At 43.8% G+C, this 22,545-nt stretch overlaps 1 protein-coding gene across 3 annotated transcripts in view; it reads left to right on the forward strand.

The window, feature by feature from the left end:
• The window catches only part of TMCC3 (transmembrane and coiled-coil domain family 3), a 241,873-nt gene that overhangs the window by 158,680 nt on the left and 60,648 nt on the right, over positions 1 to 22,545 (forward strand). The window contains exon 1 of one of the 3 annotated variants that reach the window (XM_046646051.1): positions 13,632 to 13,853. The exons of the other annotated variants lie outside the window; for them this stretch is intronic. Coding sequence (XP_046502007.1) covers positions 13,779 to 13,853 — 75 coding nt within the window. The 5' untranslated portion in view covers positions 13,632 to 13,778. Of the gene's footprint in view, positions 1 to 13,631; positions 13,854 to 22,545 lie in introns of those variants that run through there. 3 annotated transcript variants of the gene reach the window in all.

Consider the following 22,545-nt stretch of genomic DNA (forward strand, 5'->3'; position numbering starts at 1 on the left):
CGAGGTGCTGAAGTTAAAATGAGGCCGCTAGGTAGGGCCCTATTCCAGTCTGGCTGCTGTCCTTATAAGAAGAGGACATTTGAACACACTGGAACACCAGGATGCGTGTACACAGAGGGGTGACCACATGAAGAGGCAAGGCATCCAGGGGCAGCCGTCTGCAGGCCAAGGAGAGAGGCCTCAGGGAAGACAGCCCTGCCGGCACCTTGATCTTGGACTTCGTCCTCCAGAACTGTGAGAAAGAGAAATTTCTGTTGTTTAAGCCCCCCAGTCTGTGATATCTTGTTCTGACAGCCCCACAAACTGATACAAAGGGTCATAGCAATACCACATCTGTGTTAGGAGATCACCACAGGGTCAAACAGAGAATCCAAGATAGGAGATCTGGAAAACAGGGTGAAACGACTCTCAAGCAGGAAAGAAACTCCCTTGAGGGATGGACTGGAACATACGTGGTATGTAATGTGTTTGAAACATTCTCTTTCTGTCAAAGCTCCGTTTTGGGGTTTTGGCCTCCCTCGAAGCCAGGGAAGAAACTTCACCTCAGGCTCAGAACTACAGAAGTGAGCAACCCTGCGGCATCCAGAGAGAGCTGTCTCCGGGCTGAGGCTCGGAATGCCTGCTGCGTGGGGTTAACCGGCTTAGATCTGGGCGAGGGAGGGTAAAACAGCCCAGGTGGAGGTGATTCGAGCCGTGCTGCTTAATAGCCCTGGGGCACTGTCACTGTTCGGCTGGATTTTGGTTTCACCTTTATGAAGGTAGCTTCAAAGAAGCCTTTAGAAGTGCTTTGCACAGTAACTGAGTCCCTCCGTGTGTTTATTGGCCTCGCCCTCAGTTCTAAAATTTTGACCTTCGTAAAGCCACGATGACTTATGGCTTGGTACAATACTTTAAAGAAGAAAAAAATGTTTGATGTACACTGTTGTGGGGACATCTTGAAAATAAGTCCTTCAAAACCATCATTTCTGTTCCTTTTTATTTCCGTTGGGTAGGAACAATGGATTAACAATGTATAATTCATGTATTGTGTAGTCTGCTTGGAATTCTCAATAAATCATTATTAATAGAAAATATGACATAATTCTCAGAGACCTGCATTTTTATTTTGGTTTGAGATAAGGACCTCCTGCAGTTTTACATTTTTCTGTGTGAACTACCAATATTTTCCTTTTCCCATTGATTTATAATGCTGTCTCTGTGATAGATTATGCTTCCAAATATGCATGCACCTGTTTCTGAGATCTCTCTTCATTGATCCATATGCTTATTCCTAGTCATGTTAACTGAATTGCTGTTACTTATAAAATGACTTGATATCTGGAATGGAGAACCCACCCTGCTTACCCCCACTTGCCATATTTTTTCCCCAAAGTTATATGTTTTCTTCCACTGAATTTTAAAATAAGCTGAAGTTTAGGAAAACCTTTCTTGATTGGGTTCTGTTTCATTTGTCAATTGATTTAGGGAAAATTGACATCTGATTGATACTGTATCTTTCCTTCCATGAGCATGGAATCCCTCAGAATTAGTTTTAGGCTTTCTGTTATAGAACAATGAATTTTTTGAAAACACTGTATTCGTATCTCCAAACATTTGTGGAAGGATTTCCACTGCGATAACTGTGCTCGGCATTGATGGATATTTACAATGAGCAAGTTAGTCTTCTGTTTCAAAAAGAACAGAATCTAGTAGAGAGGGGTATGGTAGACATATACACAATTTATTTAATATTCGTTAGGCTGTCATGAATACTGTGCTAAAATTATATATAACATGCTGCTACCAGGGAAAGAAGATTAATTTTGACCTGAGAGATCACCTAGAGGAAAGAGCCGTGTTTAATGCGTGTATTACTATGTTTATGTAATATTTGTCTCGTATTTTCTATAATGAGATGTAGAGAATACTTGTCAGCCTCTGTGTTTTCATATTTTGGCAACTAAATGAAAGTGGCCTTTGTTTTTTATGTTGACATATTCTCAGTATAAAAAATATTAATGAGATACTTTGCATTTTTATACTGTCCTTAAAATGTAATTTAATTAAAATTAAATAAAATTTGGGGCCAGCCTGGTGATGCAGCGGTTAAGTTTGCACGTTCTGCTTTGGTGGGCCGAGTTCGCCAGTTCAGATCCTGGATATGGACCTATGCACTGCTTGTCAAGCCATGCTTTGGCAGGCGTCCCACATATACACTAGAGGAAGATGGGCACGGATGTTAGCTCAGGACTGGTCTTCCTCAGCAAAAAGAGGAGGATTGGTGGCAGATGTTAACTCAGGGCTAATCTTCCTCAAAAAAAAAAAAAATTAATTTAAAATTCAGTTCCTCAGTCTCAGTAGGCACATTTCAAGTGCTCATTGGCCACGTGTGGGTAGTGTCTACTGTACTGGACCATGCACGTTTAGGCATTTATTATACAATAATAAATTATTATGCAATTTATTAACATTTATTATATAATTAACATTTATTATACAATTACTCTTGATATCTAAAATATTAAAAGCACAGCAATTTGGATGTTTCTGGTCTGGAGTTTTATGAATAATATATATTCCAATTGATAATCTATATTCTAATTGATTATATCTGAAACATTCTGATTTTTTTGAATTGAAGAAAATGCAATTCTGTTTGTAAAGGATCTTCCCAGTGGAGCATTGTCTAAAAAATAGTTTTGCAATTACAAGTGTCAGGAGGCTACAGTGAAACTTATGGGTTTTCTTTGCTGTTTGGGTGGAGCAGAAATTCTAAATCCAGCTTTACAAACTGTTTGGTCTCTTCTCAGATCTTTTATTTGTTTTTCTTCTTATTACTTCCAAGATTCTCTGTTTGCAGTTGAAATGAATATTGTTTTTAACTCCAGTGACAAAACCTTGCTGATATTCTGAAAAATATGCTACCAGGGAAAGAAGATTAATTTTGCATGTATATGTGTGTGCTCAGTGCATGCTCATGCTTGTGAGCAGGTGTGCCGGTTGCTGGCTCCCCTGTATACACCTTGGTATAATATTAGATACTTTAAATTTTGTGCCTGGTATAGCAGTTTTCTCCTTTTGTGAAAGACATTCCTTCAGTGGAATGTCAGAAATATTAACTGGGAGTGCATCAGCCACAGCCGATCTGGGAGGAAGCAATGAGAAATAATAGAACTATAGAATACCTTTCAAAACTGTCAGTTAGGATAGTGAGTTCTTTAAATACTTGGAGGAAATTTAACCTTCGCTTCCAAAGTGATATGAGAATTGATTTCTCTTTTTGTGAAACTTGAAATGCAAAACTGAAAATGTAGAAGTGCTTGGAAATGATTAAAAAAATAAAAAGAGGTGCAAGGAGCCTTCAGATGGAGGATAAAGTCGTAATTTTGAATGTCAAAAGCCCTGTTTGTTCTTTCTTTAGGGGAAGAACTGGTAACAAGAGGCTTAGAATATAGCAGTGATCTTCTTGGGGTTCTTAGGAATGCTGGATGTTCATTAAACTGGGAGAAACAGGGAAAGGTCGGGCAGGTCGTGGGGGCAAGTCGGGTTCATATCAGTTAACTGTTATGTGAGGGGACATCAATAGTGGGGTTTCCAGATGCACTGAGCTTCTTCCCCTTTCATGTTCTGAGTAGTGTCAGCATAGGCGTTTCATTAAGAGACAGCCATTGTTGGGGCTCACCCGGTGGCGTAGTGGTTAAGTTCTCATGCTCCGCTTCAGCAGCCTGGGGTTCATAGGTTTGGATCCTGGGCATGGATCTAGCACCACTCGTGTCAAGCCATGCTGTGGCAGCATCCCACGTGAAACAGAGGAAGATCGGCCCAGATATTAGCTCAGTGACAGTCTTCCTCAAGCAGAAAGAGGAAGATTGGCAACAGATGTTAGCTCAGGGCCAATCTTCCTCACACACACACAAAAAACAAGAGACAGTCATTGTTTAATGGGTGCAGTTATTCCCATTCTACACATGAGGAAACTGAGGCCTATAAAAAATAAATCATCCAAGGATATACACCTGGTAAATGAGCTCTGGAGCCAGACATCCCTGGAATTCGGACTCCACTTTTGCCATTTTTGAGCTGGGCGTGCTTGGTCAAACCACTTCCTCTCTTCAGAGACCCTGGCTGCTACTCAGTGAAATGGGAAAATAGCAGCGCTGCCATGGTAGCTGCTGGGGCGGGCTGGGGATTTGGCGTAACTTAGAAGTGATGTATTTAAAGCTCCTGGTACAGATGAAGCAGGCTCAATAAATAATAACTATGATCATTTGCTGACTCTGTACAGAATACTACAGAGATGCTGTAGGAAGACAGAAAAGAAGTGGAGAAAGATTTTTTTTCTTACTCTTCAGTAGCAAGATTTTGGGCTTCTATCGACCATTTTACCCTAAACATTTGATGGGGGTGGGAGGGTGGGGCAGGAAGTGTCAGCATTTGTGATACTTCACACCAGGCGTTTCCTCAGGCTCTGTGTCAGCTCTGCCTACATAAAACAGAAAAACCCTACTTTGTAAAGTGAATTAAGATAATGGGAAATAGGCTCTGGTTAGCATTTTCACGCAGAACATTTGATTTCCAGCAACAGACTGCTGACGGTAATTGGGAAATAACTGTCCTGCAATTTACTTATCCATTCTGCCGTCGATGACAGTTGGGTTGTTTCCAGATGGGGACGATTACCGCTATGAACATCCTCGTCTGTGTGTCCTGGTTGACTTATGTCCTCTAGGGTATCTGCGGAGGAGTGGAGAGGCTGGGCCATAAGGTACATGTGTACATGGCTTCGACTTTATGAGATTGTGCCAAATCGTGCTTCAAAAGGGTTGTACTGTTTACGTTGCCACCTCCAGTGTGGGAGAGTTCCTGCTGCTCCAGGCCATTGCCAACACTAAGTATCATCATACTTTTTAATTTTTGTCAATCTGGTGGGCTTTTTCTGATTTTGTTTATGGTATAACATCATTGCATAAACATTCCCCCATATGATTACAAATTCTTCCTAAGTATAATTCGTAATACATGTACTGTATTTTCTGTAGGTATCATAATTTATATAATCAGCCCTTTATTTTTCATAAACAATTGTTTCATAAACAATCCTTTAGATTGTTTCCAACTGTTCAGAATGGTGAAATACTGTGATGGAACGTGTTTGCCTATAAAACTTTTCCTGTATTGTATTATTTCTTTAGGATAGATTCTTAGAAGTGGAATTATTTGGTCAAAGCGTACAAGCAAAAAGAAACTATGTTATGTGTGGGAGTGGATACCTCCAGGGACAAAGGGAATTGATGATTCGTGAAAAAGGAGGAAGGTTGCCTTTCTTGGTCCTGCGGGTTTGCAGACTCTGGGGTGGTAGCAGTGGCATCTGCAGGAGCCCAGGGGGAGGGGACAGGCTGGAGTCCAGAGTCAGGGCCCAGAGCTTAGCCAGAGGCCTAGCTTTCTTTCTAGTGCTGTTCCCAAAATTTGTCATAGTGAGGTATGACTTTTTTTCCTTAGTAGAACACTTTGCAGGATCACAGCATAAATCCTTTAAGTCTTACTGGGTAAGGAGAAGAAGAAATTACATGAAGACAGATTTTAGGTTTTGTTTTGTTTCCTACAGACATTTATGGAGCTCTCATTTGGAAGTGCTCTACATACATTATGTGTTTTACAATAATATGAGGTGGGTTCTATTATCATCCTCAGCATGTGAATGAGAGAATTAAAGCTTTATAGCTAGTAGGGAGCAGCACCAAGATTTGAATCCAGCCAGTCTGTCTCCAGTGTATCACACTGCCTCGCTGTAACGGCGCAAGATCATTTATACTTAAACATTGATGTGAGTGGTATAAGCAACAGATACTGTCAGAATTCACAGAGGGGAGAGATGAGTGTGGACTGGAGTGGACAAGGAAGGCTTCAGCAAGCAGCTGCCTCTCTTTTGATAGGACCGTGACGTGGACTGTTTTTAGACATCACATTGGATTTCTCCGGCAGTTTCATCTCCCACCATCCTTATCTTGCAAAATGAATTGATAAAATGCAAAGTGAATTCACGGACAGTGTGTTCCAAAGTGTAGCCAGCTCATCCTTCAGATTCAGTATGTGCTTAATGAAAAAGAATTGTGCTGGGCTGGCCGTGCATAGAATAGAGTTGGCTAGAGGTCTCCAGAGAACTGCTTCCCCTGTGATTGAATGAATAGGAACCCTCAGCTTCACAGCTCTAGTTAAAAACTTAACCAAACGGAACACTCTGTGCCTAGTGCAAAGTAAGGCATTTTCATCTACGTTGGTTTTCTGTCCTTGTTGTAGACTTCTGGGAAAACGCAATAGCAGACAGCCAAGAGTCATACACAGCCAGTGAAACTCTTTCCTAGTAAATGATAGGGTCAAAAGGTTAGAAATAACAAAGCACTCACGTTATAATTTGTGTGAATATGATATAAAACAAAGACTCAGACCAATATAGGAACCCCCCAATAGCACAGAGCACACAAATTTATGGAATTCTCTACTCAACCTTACAATGTAAATTTTTACTAAACAACTCAGTATGTAATGAGTCACTTTGAACCTGAACCAAGTCTGTGTACTTATATACTCTTCCAACCAAATCAGGACTTAATTGTCAGTCATTTATTCAACAGAAACTTTCTAGAATCACTGCTTTCTGTCAGGCACTGTGCTGGGCACTGGCAGGCCGAGAATACAGGACACTGCCCTTGGCCCTCAAGTTCTTCATGGTTGACTTGAGCTTTAGACACAGTGGACGCTACTGTGGCCAGGTACTGATGGCAGTGGTCACATTAATGGGCACCACCACAGCCTCTCCTTTGCTCCTCGGTTTCTACAGCTGGTCGCCTCCTCTGGAGTAATAAAGGGCCAGAACCTGCAAGAACTTTGCTCTGTGGGCAACTTCTCCAGAGATAAAAAATCCCTATACTTCCCACTCCTGCTTGCCGTGTTGTTCCCCTCCCTTCCCAAATGCAAAGTTTTTCCTGTGAAAGTTACCACAATTGCACCTAAATTTAAAATACGTTCTTAATTAAAATTTTAATTTTGAGATTATTGTAGATTCAATGTAGTTGTAAGGAACAATACAGAGAGATCCTGTATACCCTTTACCCAGTTTCCCCTGAGGTAACATCTTGCAAAACTATAGTACAAATATCATATTAACATGGATACAATCCACAGTCTTACTCAGATTTTAGCAGTTTTGTTTGTATTTATTACAGTGTGTGTGTGTGTATTCTCTGCAGTTTTATCACATGAGTAGGTCCTATCCACCAGAGCATCAAGATAGAAAACAGTTCCGTCACCACAGGACCTCTGGTGTTGCCGTTTTATAACCACACCCACCCTACCTCTTGCAACCCCCTTCCATGCCTGGAAACTTCTGATCCTCAATATAAACATATGTATATATATCTGATCAGCATGCATTCACCTCAAGCTAGTTGAATAAATTTTTAAAATCTGATTTCTTTTCTCTCTCTGTCCTTAAATCCTCAGGAAAAAAAGCTTACTGTACTTTTTGTCTTATAAATCTCTCCCCCAGTGAGAACGCTTTCCTGTACTATGAAGTCAAAATGGAATATAAAAGGAAGTACGTTGTCCTTTCCTCTGTAAAAGGCTTACATTTTCATCTTTAAAATCAGACTTTCCTTTATGTCTATTTCCCTCTCGCTGCTGTGGTGACGTGGTAAGCCTGAAACACCTAGGAGGGCAAGTTCAAGAGGAGACCACTTGCGTCCTTGTCCTGCTCCTGAACCTAGGACATAGCTATCTTTGCATCTGTAGCAACCTTTCTTTTTTTTTTTTTTTTTTTTTTGACTGTCTGTCTCCCTGTCTAGGTGGGATGTCCCTTCAGGATTGGACCACGTTGTACTCATTTTTATCTTTCCAGCACCAAGAACAGAGCCTGTCACACCAACGGTGCTCAGTAAATAATTAGAGAATTCACAAACTTCAGTAACTAGTCCGTATCTGAAAATTGGTAACATTCATCATTCAGCAAATTTTCATTCTTATATATTATTCATTCCAACCTCTTGAGGGCAAAAGCTACCTTTTGCTTATGTCTTAGTCATTTTTTAAATCCCAGAGCTTGGAAAATAAGCGGACATTTAATAAATGTTGGATTCATCCATTCATTCAACAAGTATGTGTTGAATACAGTTTACTATGTTAGGAACCATCGGGAATATACACACTTACCTTCTGGTAACCTACGATCGAGTGGAGGCGGGCACATGTAGATTATCACATCAGATATTTAAATAGCATGATAAAATATTGTAACTTTTGTGTTAAAATGAGTTGTGTTATAACTAGTTTCACAGTCCACAGGAGTCATCTGGCATGGACTGGCCAAGGACGGCTCTCTAGCTAGTGGGCTGAGAAAACTCTGCCCCCACTAGACTTCTCTGCTCACTCCCCCTCTGTTCATGCATCCACGGTTCTCACCTTCTCTTGAGATGCTGCCCTTCTCTTCATCTTCTTTCTACCCATAGCCAACATCGAATGTTGTATTAGGATTCTTGAAACCGGCTTAAGCAAGAAGAGGAGTACATTGCTTCATATAACTGGGAAGGGGGTCCAGCCATGTCTGATGTGGTGCATCGACTGCCATGACGGCAGCCAGCAATGTCTCCCATCCCTATATGCACACACTACGCCTTCCATCAAGAGGTACATCCTGTTTCTCCTGTCTTTGAGTCTGGGCTGGTATTTCAACTCGTTTTGACCAATAGAATGTGACAGAAGTGATACTCTGCGGTTCCAGGCTAGGTCTTTGGAGGTTTGGCAGCTTTTGTTTTTGCTCTCCTGGAACCGAGTCACCATATAAAGAAGTCCAGCTACCCTGATGGAGAGAGAGGAGCCCTGGAAGATAAAAGACTATAAAATAGAAAAACACTGGGGCCGGCCTGGTGGTGTAGTGGTTAAGTTTGCTCACTCTGCTTCAGCAGCCTGGGGTTTGTGGGTTCCGATCCCAGGCGCCAACCTGCACTCCACTCATCAAGCCATGCTGTGGCAGCGTCCCACATACAAAATAGGGGAAGATGGGTATAGCTGTTAGCTCAGGGACAATCTTCCTAAGCAAAAAGAGTAAGATTGGCAACAGATGTTAGCTCAGGGCCAATCTTCCTCACCAAAAAAAAAATTATATATATATATATATATATATATATATGTTAAACAAAATATAAACATATGCAAATAGAGACAGAGGCCTGGCCAGCCCCAGAAATTCCAGCCCCCATTCCTATAGGTGCTGACACGTGAGTGAAGCCATCTTGGAATACTCTGGCCCCAGCCAGTGTCACATGGAGCAGAGAAAAGCCAGCCCCCTAGGAGGCCTGCTCAATTACAGAATCATGAGCAAATAAATGAATGGGAGTTGTTGCAAGCCTGTACATTTTAGGGTGGTTTGTCATTCAGCAATAGATAATGGAAAAAGCTGGATTTAGTGCTCTAACAATTCCGTTATTGAGTTTTTCTCCTTTCATGGCCCTGCTTTCCTCAGGGAGGCTGTCTTTGTGGTAGCAAGGCTGTCCACCACCACAGCAGGCTTGCGTTCTACCAGTTTAGCAACGCCTACTGAAAGGACACACCTCTTTCCTAGTAGTTCCAGCAGAAGTCTCAGGGGAACTCTGATTGGCTCTGGCCGGGTCATGTACCTGTCCCTGCACAGGTCTCAGCCACTCGGATTGGCCAAGGCTGGATCATGTGCCTTTCCCTGGAGTCAGAGATGGGGCGTGGTCGGCCTCACGTAAGCCACTTGGATTGAGGGTAGGGTAGGATAGGGCCCAACAGAAAAATCCTGGCACTGTTTGGAGAATAAAGAGCTGGATGCTGGGCAGGCAAAAACAAGTATGCACCACAGAAGTCAAGCGTAATCGTGTCTCTTTTATGAAGCCCTTTCTGGTCATTCCAAACTTTAAACTATTACGGCTCAAATGACCTGTTCCACTTCTTTGAGTCTTAGCATGTGGTGCCTTATTGTGCTGTCTACACTTTGGAAGTAAATTATTTCACAACCGAGATTTTGTACCTTTGTTTTCCTTATTGTTCTGACTGCATTTGTTATTTAAATATGTGATTTTTTTTTCATTTCTTTTTGCAGAGAGAGGCTTTTGGAAGTATCTTCAGAGGCACAGACACTTCCTACAGTGACAGGAGAAATTTGCATGTTCTCTCTCTCTCAGTCTTTCTGCCTTTCTCAGGGACTGACAAAACCCTAGGCATTTCCTCCAAAGGAAGGGACATGGTCTGTTTCCCCCTTTCGGTCTTATTTCCCAATAGGAAAGCCGAATGGTGATCAGCACGACTTGTTTTCTTTCTTTTCTGGGGAGCTTGCTCTTGTGCTATTTAATTTGTGTTTTTTAAAAAATTATTTTGTATGAGTGCCCAGTAGAGCAGCTTTTGGGCAACTAACTTATGAAATAAATCTAAATGAGGTAAAAAAGAACATTTTAATTGAAATTTAAGTAAGCCTAATGAAGTTTTAATTCATCCTTTTCATTGAGGGTCAGCATTTCCAGGATAGAGTTCTAAGGAACACCGAGACAGTGATATGCATGGAAAGGAGATGCCTTTGGTGCACCGACCAAAGCCCAGCCTTGGTTTGTCAGCGACCTCATTTAGGTCCGGCCTCTCTAAGATGGTGCACACACTCCTCAGTAATATACTTCTTATAGCCCTAAGTAGCTGGAGAAAAGAAACAAAACAGGTATCAGGTAAATGAGAGGGAAAACCCAGAGATGGACTCAGAGATTTTCAGAATGGATCTTTGAAAGATTAAATTGACATGATGACTAAAGTTAATAATAAAAGACTACCTTGCCTTTATATCAAGCTTTATACCTGTAAAAGTGTTATTACGTTTATTTGAGAAGTGACTAGTGACCCTCACTAGTGACTTAAATCCTGGGATTAAGGATGCTGTCATCACATCTGTCCCTTGAGTCTTTGTTTTCTTTAAAATTTTGAATTGTTCTAAAATATTGTGTGTGTGTGTGTGTGTAAATGAACACATAGCCAGTGTACCAATAGTCATTTGTTAAACAGAGCCTTGTTTATAATCTTGTACCCCTCTCCTATTGGATCCTTCTTCATCTCCCGCCAGAGAGAAATACTGTCCTGAAATTTATCACTCTTGCTTTTCTTAATAGTTTTACTATATATCTTTATTCCCCCCAAAAACTAAGTTGTTTATTCTTCATATTTTTTGAATTTACATGAATAGAATCTTCCTGCATGTAATTTTGTGTGGTTTGCTTTTTTTGTTGTTTCTCAGTATTCTTTGTGAAATTCATCCATATTGATCTTTTTAGCTCAGATTCTGTCTGTGGTTTATCTTTTCACTTTGTTATTATTTCTTTTCATAAGCAGAAGTTTAAAAATTTTAATGTAGTCAAATCTTTATGGTTTATGCTTTTTGTGACCTGCTTTTCATGACTTGAGATTATAATGAGATTCTCCCATTTTCTTTTCACAGTTTTAAAAGTTATGTTTTTTTCTCCTTTAGGTCTTTAATATATCTGGTATTGATTTTTGTGTATAGATTATGCCACTCCACACTCCTTTGCTCAGAAATGTCCACATCTTCTTATCTTCCTCAGAATTAAAGTCAGAGTTCTTAAAAATAGCCTAAATGGCCCCACATGATGCACCCCTGTGAAATATCTCTGACTTCATCTCCTACTGTCTTTTCCAGTGAACGCTGGCCTCCATGCTCTTTTTTGACCACTCCCCAGATGTTCCTGCCTCAGGGCCTTTGTACCTGTTCTTTGGGTCTGAAATTTTTAGAAATTTACATCATTGGCTCCCTCAATTCTCAGGTGTCTGCTCAAATGTCACCTTATCGTGGAGGCCTTCTCTGGCCACCCTAGCTAAAAATCACACACACGTATATCCCAGCATTTGATCTCTCTCTTCTCTGCTTTGGAAGAACTTACCTGAAAAACTCTGTGGGCCCCGTGTAGTTGTGTGTGTGAGTCTGTGTGCCTGTGTCTCTGTGTGTGTGTGTGCACGTGCATGCAAATATTCATGTGGTGGGGGGAGAGTATTTTAAAGTGTTGATTAAATTTGTTGAACGGTTTTAGGACTATATATGGGGTTTTCTGTTTCGTCTTGTTAGTTTTAATGTTACCAGTTTGCTCTATTCAAAAATATTTTTTATTTTACTTTCAAATAGTTAATATATGCACACAATTCAAGCATTCAAGTTTAAAAAACCTATGCAGTGAAAAATAAATCTCTCTGCTATCCCTGCCTCCTAGCTGCCTAGTTCCCTTTTCCTGCCATCAGTTTCTTGTCTATTTCCCTAGTTTCTTGTGTATGCTCCCAGAAACATGCTCTGCGTATATAAGCACATACATATATTGTTTTTACCTAAATGGTGGAATAACACATATATTATTCTGCCCGTTGCTTTTTTCCACTTAACCACGTATGTTGGAGATATTTTCATAGCTCTACATAGAGATCTGCCTCATTCTACTACAGTTACCTGATACTCCACTGGATGGGTGTATCATCATTTACTTGCTCAGTCTCCTTCTGCAGGACATTAGGTTGTTCTCAGTCTTTGCAATGGCCTTCTATCCAGTGTCCCTTACCAGTGGCTATCAGATACATCTTCGTCTTAAATTTCCACTCTGATATTATTTCCCCGTTCGGAAACCTCCAGACCCTGCCCACAGAATAAGGCTGAACTTCCTAGTCTTGAAGGCAGAGCCCGCACCACATGGTCTCCACCAGCTTTTTCCATCATGTCCTATTCCTGAAGACACCCCCTAAACTGATGACTTGAGGTTTTCCAAATACCTTAGTTTTTATCCCCAGTATTTTCCTTCAGCCTGCACCACACTCCCCCCTCAACCTGTGAAGGGGCGGAGCAAATCCCTCTTTTTCTTCTAGGCTGGTCAGATTGACTCTGACTCCTCTCTGGAGCAGCTGCACTTTCATATTTCAACCCCATGTTCCAGCAGTGCACCCGACATCAGCAGCCCAGGTGTTCTGAATGTTGGTTTAGGTAACATATTTAACTTTCACCAGTCAGTCCTTTCTCTTGTACACTCCCAATTCCTTGTGGGCAGGGACTTTGTGGAAATAGGAAATACTAAAATGAAAAGATATGTCTTGACTTTCCAGTAGCCTACAACGTAAAGGTGAGCCAGACATGCAAAATTAAAATACACAACATCGCAGGATCTATGTCTAAGTGGAAGTGTGTTCTATGCTCACTGGAATCGTAAGAAAAATACGGGTTTTGTTTTTTTTTTAAATCTCTGGTCCGTCCCTAAAGCAGGATCTGGCACATGGTGGATGCCCAGTAAATGCACGCTGAATAAAAGAGTAACATAAAAGAGGCGTTTAAGGCAAGCCTCAACATCTTGCCAAAAAGCCATCTTTTATCATAAGCATACAAATAAGTCAACAAATAGTGTAGCTGTCGCTCATCTTTTGAGGAAAAAGAGGGCGGTGTGGGAGGGGGTGGAATCAAGTCTCGGCAAGGGAAGGCGGCGTAGCGATCGCGGTGCAGAGGGGTCTCCGGGAACCGCGGGGCGCGCAGGGGGAGGTGGGGACGGGGAGGGGGAGGAGCCTCTCGCGTCCCTGCCCCGCCTCCCCGCCCACCCCGCGGCGGTGGCGGCGGCGGCGCAGGGCGGCCGCGCGGGTGTCGGCGACAGCTGCTGCAGCCCGCGCCGCCCCCTCGACCGCGGCTCCCGGGGCGAGCCCGAGCACGGCGGGCAGCTAGCGGCGCGGCGGCCCCGGGGGACGGGAAAGTTGCCAGCGCGGGCGCCGAGATGCCGGGCAGCGACACCCCGCTCACCGTGGACCGGACCTACTCCGACCCGGGCCGGCACCGCTGCAAGAGACGGGTGAGCGGCGGGGGCGCCGGGCAGAGCGGCGAGGCCGGGTGGGCTCTGGCTCCCGGGTTCAGAAACTCGCCCTCCCCGCGTCTCGCTGCTGCCTCCGTCCCTCTCTCCCTCGGCGGCTGCCCGGGGTCCGGGCTTCCGCCACTGTGTCCGAGCTGCCGGGACTGGGAAGGGGGACGCTGGAGCCCGGCCTGCGGCTCCGAGACCCCCGCTCCGCCGCCGGGGTGGGGGACAGAGCAGCCCCCGGGCCCTCCGCCCCTCGGTCCCTGCGCGCCTGGCGGTGATGCCCGGCTCTCCCCGACGGCCCGCGCTCCGCCGCCCTCTCCGCCAGGGAGCGCCCGCGCGCGTGGGAACCCGGCCCCCGCCGCCCCGAGGCCCCGGCTGGACGGCTCCTCTTCCGTGCGGATCGCCCGGGCTGCCGCCGCCACTGCCCAGCCCTCGGGGCTCCGGGCTCGGGCCTGGCGGCCGGCGCGCAAGAGGCGGCACGGGCGGCCCAGTCTCCCGCGGCGCTGCGCCCGCCCGGATCGCCCGGGGAAAAAGTCACTCTTGGCGCTGCCTCTCCGGAGTTTCTTGCCGTGCCGAGCAGGCGCCCTCGCCATTGTTTGCAGTGTAATTTGCTGTTGCTGATTTTGGCTGTGGGCGAAAATAGCTCTTCTGAGCTTGCAGCAGAGACGAGCCCTGTAGTGCTTCATAATACGGACGGAGGCCGCAGCCTCGGCGCCGGGCCCTCCACCCCAAGAAGCCCCCGCCCCCTCGGGGGTGCCTTTGCCCTCCGGGGCTCTTGAGCCGTCGAGGCTGGACGCCGGGCGCGACGCTCCGTTCTCCCCTTGGCTGACTGAAGTGCCACTTAGAACAGCGCCTCCTCCGCCCTGGCATTTGTTCTGGCAGGGGACACCTGGAGTTGCCCCGTGCTCCTCACTTCTCTGAGATGTCAGGATAAAGTTCACGAGGCTAGAGTCGTGCTCAGTTTTGGGCCTGCCGCCTCCAAGAGCTAGAGGCCAGCCGGATGGGAAAAGCAGGCATAGTGACAGAAAAGTGGCGCGGCTCCTTGTGCAGGATTTGGGTGTTCCATCGTAATTTGGAGAAGTAATTCAGTTACCCCAGAAGTGAAGTAACTAGTTCCAGGTATATTGCCTGGCTTCCCCTTTTTCCTTTAGCATCTGTCAATCAATTTAACAGAACGATTTAAGTTTTTACAGATTAAATCTATTTGGTGGATAGTACTTAATTCCTGCATCCACTCCACTGTCCTCTTCCCCCCTCAAAAGAATTCTCTTATTTTTTGCACTTTCTTTAAAAGATTCATAACAATTCAGGAGGAAAATAGCCAGAAACTCCATTTGGAAGAAAAGATTGAAGAAAGATCTTTGGTTACCTAAAGTTACAAGTTTATGGAAGGGTAACTGCTGGTTAACACAGAGTTAACTACGGGGAAAAAAAAAAAGAAAAAAAAAGGAGATCGTTTTCTCACGTGTTTGTAATTGGGGAAAGTCTCTAAAGTTAACAGGAGAAATTTCATACTTAAAAAAAAAGTGTGGAAGATTGGTTTCTCTTGTCACAGCTATCGTCTTTGTGTAAACAACAGGATCAGTAATCTTTGAGGGATGGATGGCTCGTGGTGAGCTCATTTAAACAGTTTGGCCAAACTCATTCTTAGAACCTGTGTAGTGGGGATGAAGTTTGTACTTCAGCTTCGTAGATGGAAAGTGGCAAAGCGGACACGTAACTTAACTCCTTGCAGACTTTGTCTCTGCCACGTCTGCCATTGTTCCATTTCCACACCGGTCTTTTCTGTTCAAGTACCGCACCCTTATGTGAAGGGGGTTCCTTATTTTCTTTAAACCTCTGCCAACAATGTTATAGCTACTACGTTGTTTTGTTAGCCTGGAGATACCTGGTTGTTAAACAGACCATGTATTCAAACTGAGTTAGACGTTCTGTGTGCTGATTGTTCTAAATTAGCTTATTGGGCAAATGATATCTGGTGAGGATGAGAAGAAGCCAGACCCAAGAGGGCCAGAACTTTAGCAGACAGTGATCGTAAGTTCTACAGTAGTGACGCTGAGATTCCCATTTAAACTGCTTGACCATCTGCTTGGAGGGTGTTTATTCTTGAGACAGCGAGAAATAGCGAGAATTAGTGGAAATTTTGTAAACTCCTGAGGACTTTCCTCGAGTGGGGCTGATGTAATTTTGAGTCTGTCTTTAAGGCTGCAAGAAGCCCTGCTGTAAAGAAGGGGGAGCAGGAACAGTTTTCCTGTGCGGAAAGTGTTTATCCCACTAGAAGATTCTAGCTCCTGTTTTGTGGAGCTCACTGTGAAGCTGTGAAGATATATTTTATTTACACTCAAAGTATGTGATGCAAAAGGAAAACATCAAGGTGTCTTAGGGTTTAATTTCTTGATGTCACCCTCTCCTTGGCGTTAAAGCATCTAGTCTAAGACTTTAACCTTTTTGTGGACTCATTTGGTAAATTAGCTCCCCCAAAACACTATGGTGAGAACTGGAGGTGCTCGTGAAGAATTGATTAGCCTTTCAGAGAGAGTTTTCTCCTAGGAATGGCCTAAGACTCTATGAGATCAACTTCTTGGTTACCGAATGGTCATTTTTTTGAGTTCAAAATTGATACCCTGGGGCTGGCCCGGTGGCGCAGTGGTTAAGTGTGCTTGTTCTGCCTCGGTGGCCCGGGTTTTGCTGGTTCGGATTCCCGGTACGGACATGGCACCACTTGGCAGGCCATGCTGTGGTAGGCGTACCACATAGAAAGTAGAGGAAGATGGGCACGGATGTTAGCTCAGGGCCAGTCTTCCTCAGCAAAAAGAGGAGGATTGGCAGCAGTTAGCTCAGGGCTAATCTTCCTCAAAAAAAAAAAAAAAGAAAAAAACTGATACCCTGTTGAGATAACGGGGAAAATCCACATCTCTCTTACTGAGCTTGGTTAAGCCTTTAAGACTGGAGTAATAATGAGGCAGTGTACTATTTTAACATTACAGAAGTCTGTTTTTACAGCCAGGTGGACTAACCTAGATTCCCCTGCCCCCCCGGGAAAATTTAATACAACTAATGAATTCTGTGATTGTCTCTTGGCTGACAAGTCTGGATCATTCGCATTTTTAAACTTCATTTGGGTAAGACACAGAAATGGTGCAGGTTAACTCCATGCACGTAATAGCCCTCTGCTTAAAAGAAGGAGCATTTGCAATTAGAATCCTGCTTTTTTTTTCATGCCCTAGATAGGTAAAGCCTATCCTCTTTTTAAGAATACAGGCAGTCTGCTTTTTATAAAACAGTAACTAGTTTTTATTAATCAGTTATTTGTGAATCAAACTTTTGTTAGTCAGCTGTAATTTTGAATGTTCTGAAATGCCACCGTCAGCCACTTGGGTCTAGTGGTGAACAGCTGGGGCTGCAGGATCGGACCCACCTGGATCGTAGTCTGGCTCTTCACACTTCCCAGCTGGGTGACCACGGGGGCAGGGTCTAACCTTTCTCAGCCTCCACTACCCCGTCTGTAAAAGAGGCGATAATAGCCCTTACTTCTTTTTTTTGTTTTTACTTTTTATTTATTTGTTTATTTTTTGGTGAGGAGGATTAGCCCTGAGCTAACATCTGTGTCAATCTTCCCCTGTTTTGTGCCCAGCGTGGCTTCCACGAGTAGTGTGTAGGTCCACCCTCGGGATCTGAACCCTTGAACCCTAGACTGCCAAAGCAGAGTGCACAAACTTAAGCACTATGCCACCGGGTGGGCCCCAGCCCTTACTTCTGAGAGTGATTATGATGAGTCTTCTATACGAGAACGTTTGTTTAAAAATAAAATGGTTGTGGGGCTGGCCCGGTGGCGCAGCAGTTAAGTTCACACGTTCCGCTTCAGCGGCCCAGTTTGGATCCCAGGTGTGGACCTACACACCACTTGGCATGCCATGCTGTGGCAGGTGTCCCACATATAAAGTGGAAGAAGATGGGCACAGATGTTCGCTCAGGGCCAATCTTCCTCAGCAAAAAGAGGAAGATTGGCAGCAGATGTTAGCTCAGGGCTAATCTTCCTCAAAAAAAAAATGTGTGCACTCAAGTCTTAGCTATTTTTATCTGTGTGTAAGGTGAGTAATTTTTTTCTTGTTCTGTTGGTACCACTACTAATCAGAACTAGTCATCGTGAGTGCCCACCCTCCCTCAATCTCTGAGCTATCACTCATTCCATTGGGTCTTTCTTTGACATTTCTCTGGAGTCAGCTCCTTCCTCCCTATCCCGCAGTCTTCTCCCATCTTAGTTTACCCACTTAGGACCAGGAAGAGATAACTGGTGCATTGGCTTCCTCATTGCTCTATAATTTCATCAACCTCTGTTCCATCCTGCCTGCAGGGACCAGAGTGTTCTGCCTGCAGAATCACTTTCATTAGGCTAGCCCCTCCCCACCGTACTGGGCTTGCGTTAGTGGTGCAACCTTGGACCCTGTAATCATCCCAAGTCTCGGTTTCCTTTTCCACCCCGTAGGGGTGTTGTGAGGAATAAATACAGTAATGTGTATAAAAAGGTACACAGTAAGAACTCAGTAGATGATAGCCATTTTTGTTCTTACTATATAAGAACTGTTCATAAGCTTGAAAATGGAAAGACTGCTAATTTTGTGAATAGACTTTTCTGGCATTTTTAGCATTTGTCCCTCCCTCCATCATGTGTTCCTAATCACACTGATTGTTTATATATGTTTACATGTTTGTAAACTATAGACACTGGCATTTTGAAAGCAAGAGGCTTCATTCATTCAACAAACACTTGTGGAGCACCTACTGTGTGCTAGCTGCTATTCGAGGCATCTGAATATGTAATGGTGAGCGAAACAGAAGCTTACTATCTGATGATTATATCTTATTTGTACGTATGGCCTCAGGAAATACCCTTCTCTTTTACGGGAGGAAATGATGATAGTAAGTAAAAACTCCCGAACGTCTGAAGTAAAACCTGTGTTGGGCATGAGTGCCACTTGGAGTACATCTTTGTGTCCTGTGATTCGGAAATAGATCCAGAATGGCGTGATGAGTAATGGCCAAGTCAAGGAGAGGAGTATGTCATAGCCGTGCTCTCAGCGGGAATGGTTGGGCAGCGATGTCATAAGTTGATGATTGCATGCTTATTTCCTGGGCAGGAACTAGAGTGGGTGAAACAGACATCTTTCGCAGGTGACCCTGACCTGGTGGAGTGGTAAACTGAGTAGTTTGTGAGTACAATTTTAATCAGTGATTTGTTCTAGTCTAAAGAGTTAATTAAAGGGGCTGTGCATAATGACGAGTGTCTTGAGTCACATTTTTCTTAAATTTAGGGTGGATAGATTGATGTGGTGTGTGTTTTGTGAGCTCTGCTTTGCTGCAGGCTCACGGTTCTCCCCTTAGAGGAGAGAAAATTGCCAGCCGCCAGCAGCGCGCCCGCTCTCACATCCGTTGTGGAACACCGAGACGGCTGCTGCCAAGTTGGGTGGCGGGATGTGCTGGCTTCTGACCCACGGCCTGAATTTCCAGGGCTGCTGTGAAGGTCAGAAATCAGCCTGGTCCTTCTGGATGGAAACTGCCGTGTCTTGACTCAGGAGAGGCTGCAGCTTTTAGCCCTGCTGTTTCTGAATTGTGTTTTTCTGGTTTCAGTGGGGAGTGGTGAGAAGGAAGGAAGACAACCATGAATCACTGTGAATCAGAGTGTGGAGTTTACATTCCTTAGAAAAGGAACATCAGGATATATGATCTGAGCATAATCCAACCATTGCCGTTGTCTTAGATGGGAAGGATGCTACTTAGAGGAAAACATAGTATATTTGACTAAAACATAGAATATACGTTATTCCTCCGTGAGGAGGCGGAAGAAACATAAATGAAAAGAAGATTGCTGGAGCAGTAACGATGATGATAGCTAACATAGACTGATTCCTTACTATACACCAGGCACGTTGCGTTAAGCATTTCAAATGCACTGTCTCCACCTCAAATGCACTGTCTCCTTAATCCCCACTATATCCTATTTATAGTTCCATTTTACAGCTGAGGGAGTTGAGGCCCCGGGCAGATTAAGTAGTTTGTCTGGGGTCCTGTGGCTATTAGGAAATGGTGGAGCTAGGACTTGATATAGCTAGATCTAATTCCAGAGCTTGCATTTTAACCACTTCTCTATCTTCTGCCTCTGAGATAGATAATGGAGAGGAGCTCCGTCTTAATAAACCTGTTGAATGCTTGGAGGTGGATGTGCTTAGCTTCTGCAGGGCACCCAGCTAAACTGTGTGTCTGACGTTCTTATGACACAGCACTATGTCAGTCCTTTGCATATAGTCGTATGTATCCAGTAAACAGTTGATGAATGAATGATTTAGTGATTATTTATGAAGTTTTTTTTTAAAGATTGGCACCTGAGCTGACATCTGTTGCCAATGTTCTTTTCTTCTTCTTCTCCTCCCCAAAGCCCCCCAGGCCATAGTTGTATATTCTAGTTGTGGGTCCTCCCGGTTGTGCTATGTGGGACACTGCCTCAGCCGGCCCCTTATGAACTTTTCCTAATGCCTAGAATCTAAGAATTTTGCCAGTAGTGTGGAGAAGGTTTAAAGGCTGTTAAATAAGATCGTGATTTAAGAAATCAGTAAAGAGCCATCTTCTAGCCTGACATTGGGTCTCCAGAGGATGCTATGTTGAAGGACATAATGGGGTGGCTCTTCCTGGTGACAGTCAAGTCACAATCTGGCCTCACCAGATCTCCCTGTAGGATGCTGTCCTCACTGGACTGAGGCGTGTGCTTCTCATACTTAGCACAGAGGGTTGGAAATTAGACTCAAAGGATTTATCATGTTGGGACTGGAAGGGAATTTAGACATTAACTCTAGACCATTCCATTTGTAGAAGTAGAAAAGTGACATCCAGCCAGATTGTAACCAGTGGCATTATGTAACTAGTACAGACTGATTGGGACTAGCCATTGTATCAGCGTATCAGCTTCTGTCTTAAAAGAGAATTCCTTAAAACTGCTGTAAATATTTTTAAATACCAAGTTAATTGCTAAGTTATATGAGCTAAACACCTTGAAATTAAACTAGGTAGAATGAGAATTTAAAATTATTTTCAGTAGAGAACTAATTGGACAGATTTACAGTTTTGTGAGTTTTCTAGGTGAAAAAAGTGAATTTGGATGATTTAGTGTTAGGCCAATATCCTTCTGAATTTATTTCTAGATTTTTGGCGGGGCTGAGGCGAAGAAGGGTGACAATTCATATATTAGGTACTTAGCTGCAGTGGATCCGCTACCATTTCTTTAAAATGATCCTTTCTGAGGTCCCTTTTATTGTCGTTTTTTTCAAAATAAAGTTTTGAGAAATGAGTTCCTCTTTGTCTTGACTGTCCACTTCTTGGGATAGGCTATTGGGAGAAAGCAGTATGCCAGATGCGTACATCATGGAGTATGTCACGTATGTGTTCACCTAGAATTCACCCTGAGTCTTCTCTTGCCTCTGAAGCTGTCTGTTCCTGAGTCTCTCACCGAGAGCATCTTCCAGCACCAGGTGTCTTTAGGATATATAGTTTTCATACAACACAGCCCCTAAACACAAACCAAAAACGTCATCTCATTCTTAGCCAAAGAAGCACTTACCTGCTCCAGCACTGGGGGGAAGACAGAGATAGGATCCATTGGCCTGTTGAGAGATGGCAAGTCCGGTCCCCAGTGCAGGGCCTCCTGAGGGAAGGTCTGTGTCATTTCTGCCTTCACGCTGACTCGAGAGCCCAACCCGGAATAAGGCCTGGCTTTACCGTGTAGTACGAGACATTTCTACCTAGCTGTTCCACAGGCACCTCAAAGTCTTTATGTCAGACTTAATTCATTCTCTCAAATCCCCCCTCCCGTTCCTGGTTAATACTTTTCCCCTATAGCCAGCCAATCCCCAAACCAGGTGCCTGGGAAGCTCCCTCAGTCATCCCCCTTGCCCACCATGTCCAATAGTTTGCTTCTTCCATTTTCCCAGCCACCTTTTCCTCTTTATCCCCGCTTAGATTACTTCTGGATCTGAGGACTGGTGAAGGGTTAGTGGCATGGACACTGGAGTCAAACCTGAATGTCAGCTCCTCCACTTAGCAGCTGTGTGAACAGCCATGAGAGCTGCGTTAGCAAAGCCGTTAGGGCATGTGTTGTTCTGACATTGAGTCATGCGCTGTCTACCGCAGAGGTTCCCAATCTTCAGTCATGCCCACACCTCCCACACACAGCTTCACACCGCCTGTACTATTATTTACTTAATATTTCCAACCCAATTCACTCCTTAAAACTTAAATTTATTTTTCCAGTATCAATATTACTGTTCTAACTAAATATTTTCTGGGCCTTTGAGGCCTATAGCACCAGATTAAAAAGAAGCTTAGCAAATGCTGGAGCTTTGTTCGAGAGCTCTTAGCACCAGACAGAGACTTTCTCCTGGGCCGGACCAACTCGACTGGATGAAGGATTGTTTTCGACGGAATAACTCGCTCACTGAGATCTGTGTTATTTAATGCTTTTATTTTATACTACCTTAACTAATCCAGAACCATTTAGGAAAACACTGGTCTTAATCTGTCGTTTCTTCTCTTTTCTTTATGAAATACTTTTTTAGACCTGTGGCCTAGAAGATGCTTAGAAATTTTTTGTTTCATGGATTGTGAAAATTTGGGTCATTGAATGTTTTGGGATGAACAAAAG

This window comes from Equus quagga, chromosome 19 (genome assembly GCF_021613505.1).
Source record: "Equus quagga isolate Etosha38 chromosome 19, UCLA_HA_Equagga_1.0, whole genome shotgun sequence".
NCBI classification, from domain to species: Eukaryota; Metazoa; Chordata; class Mammalia; order Perissodactyla; family Equidae; genus Equus; species Equus quagga.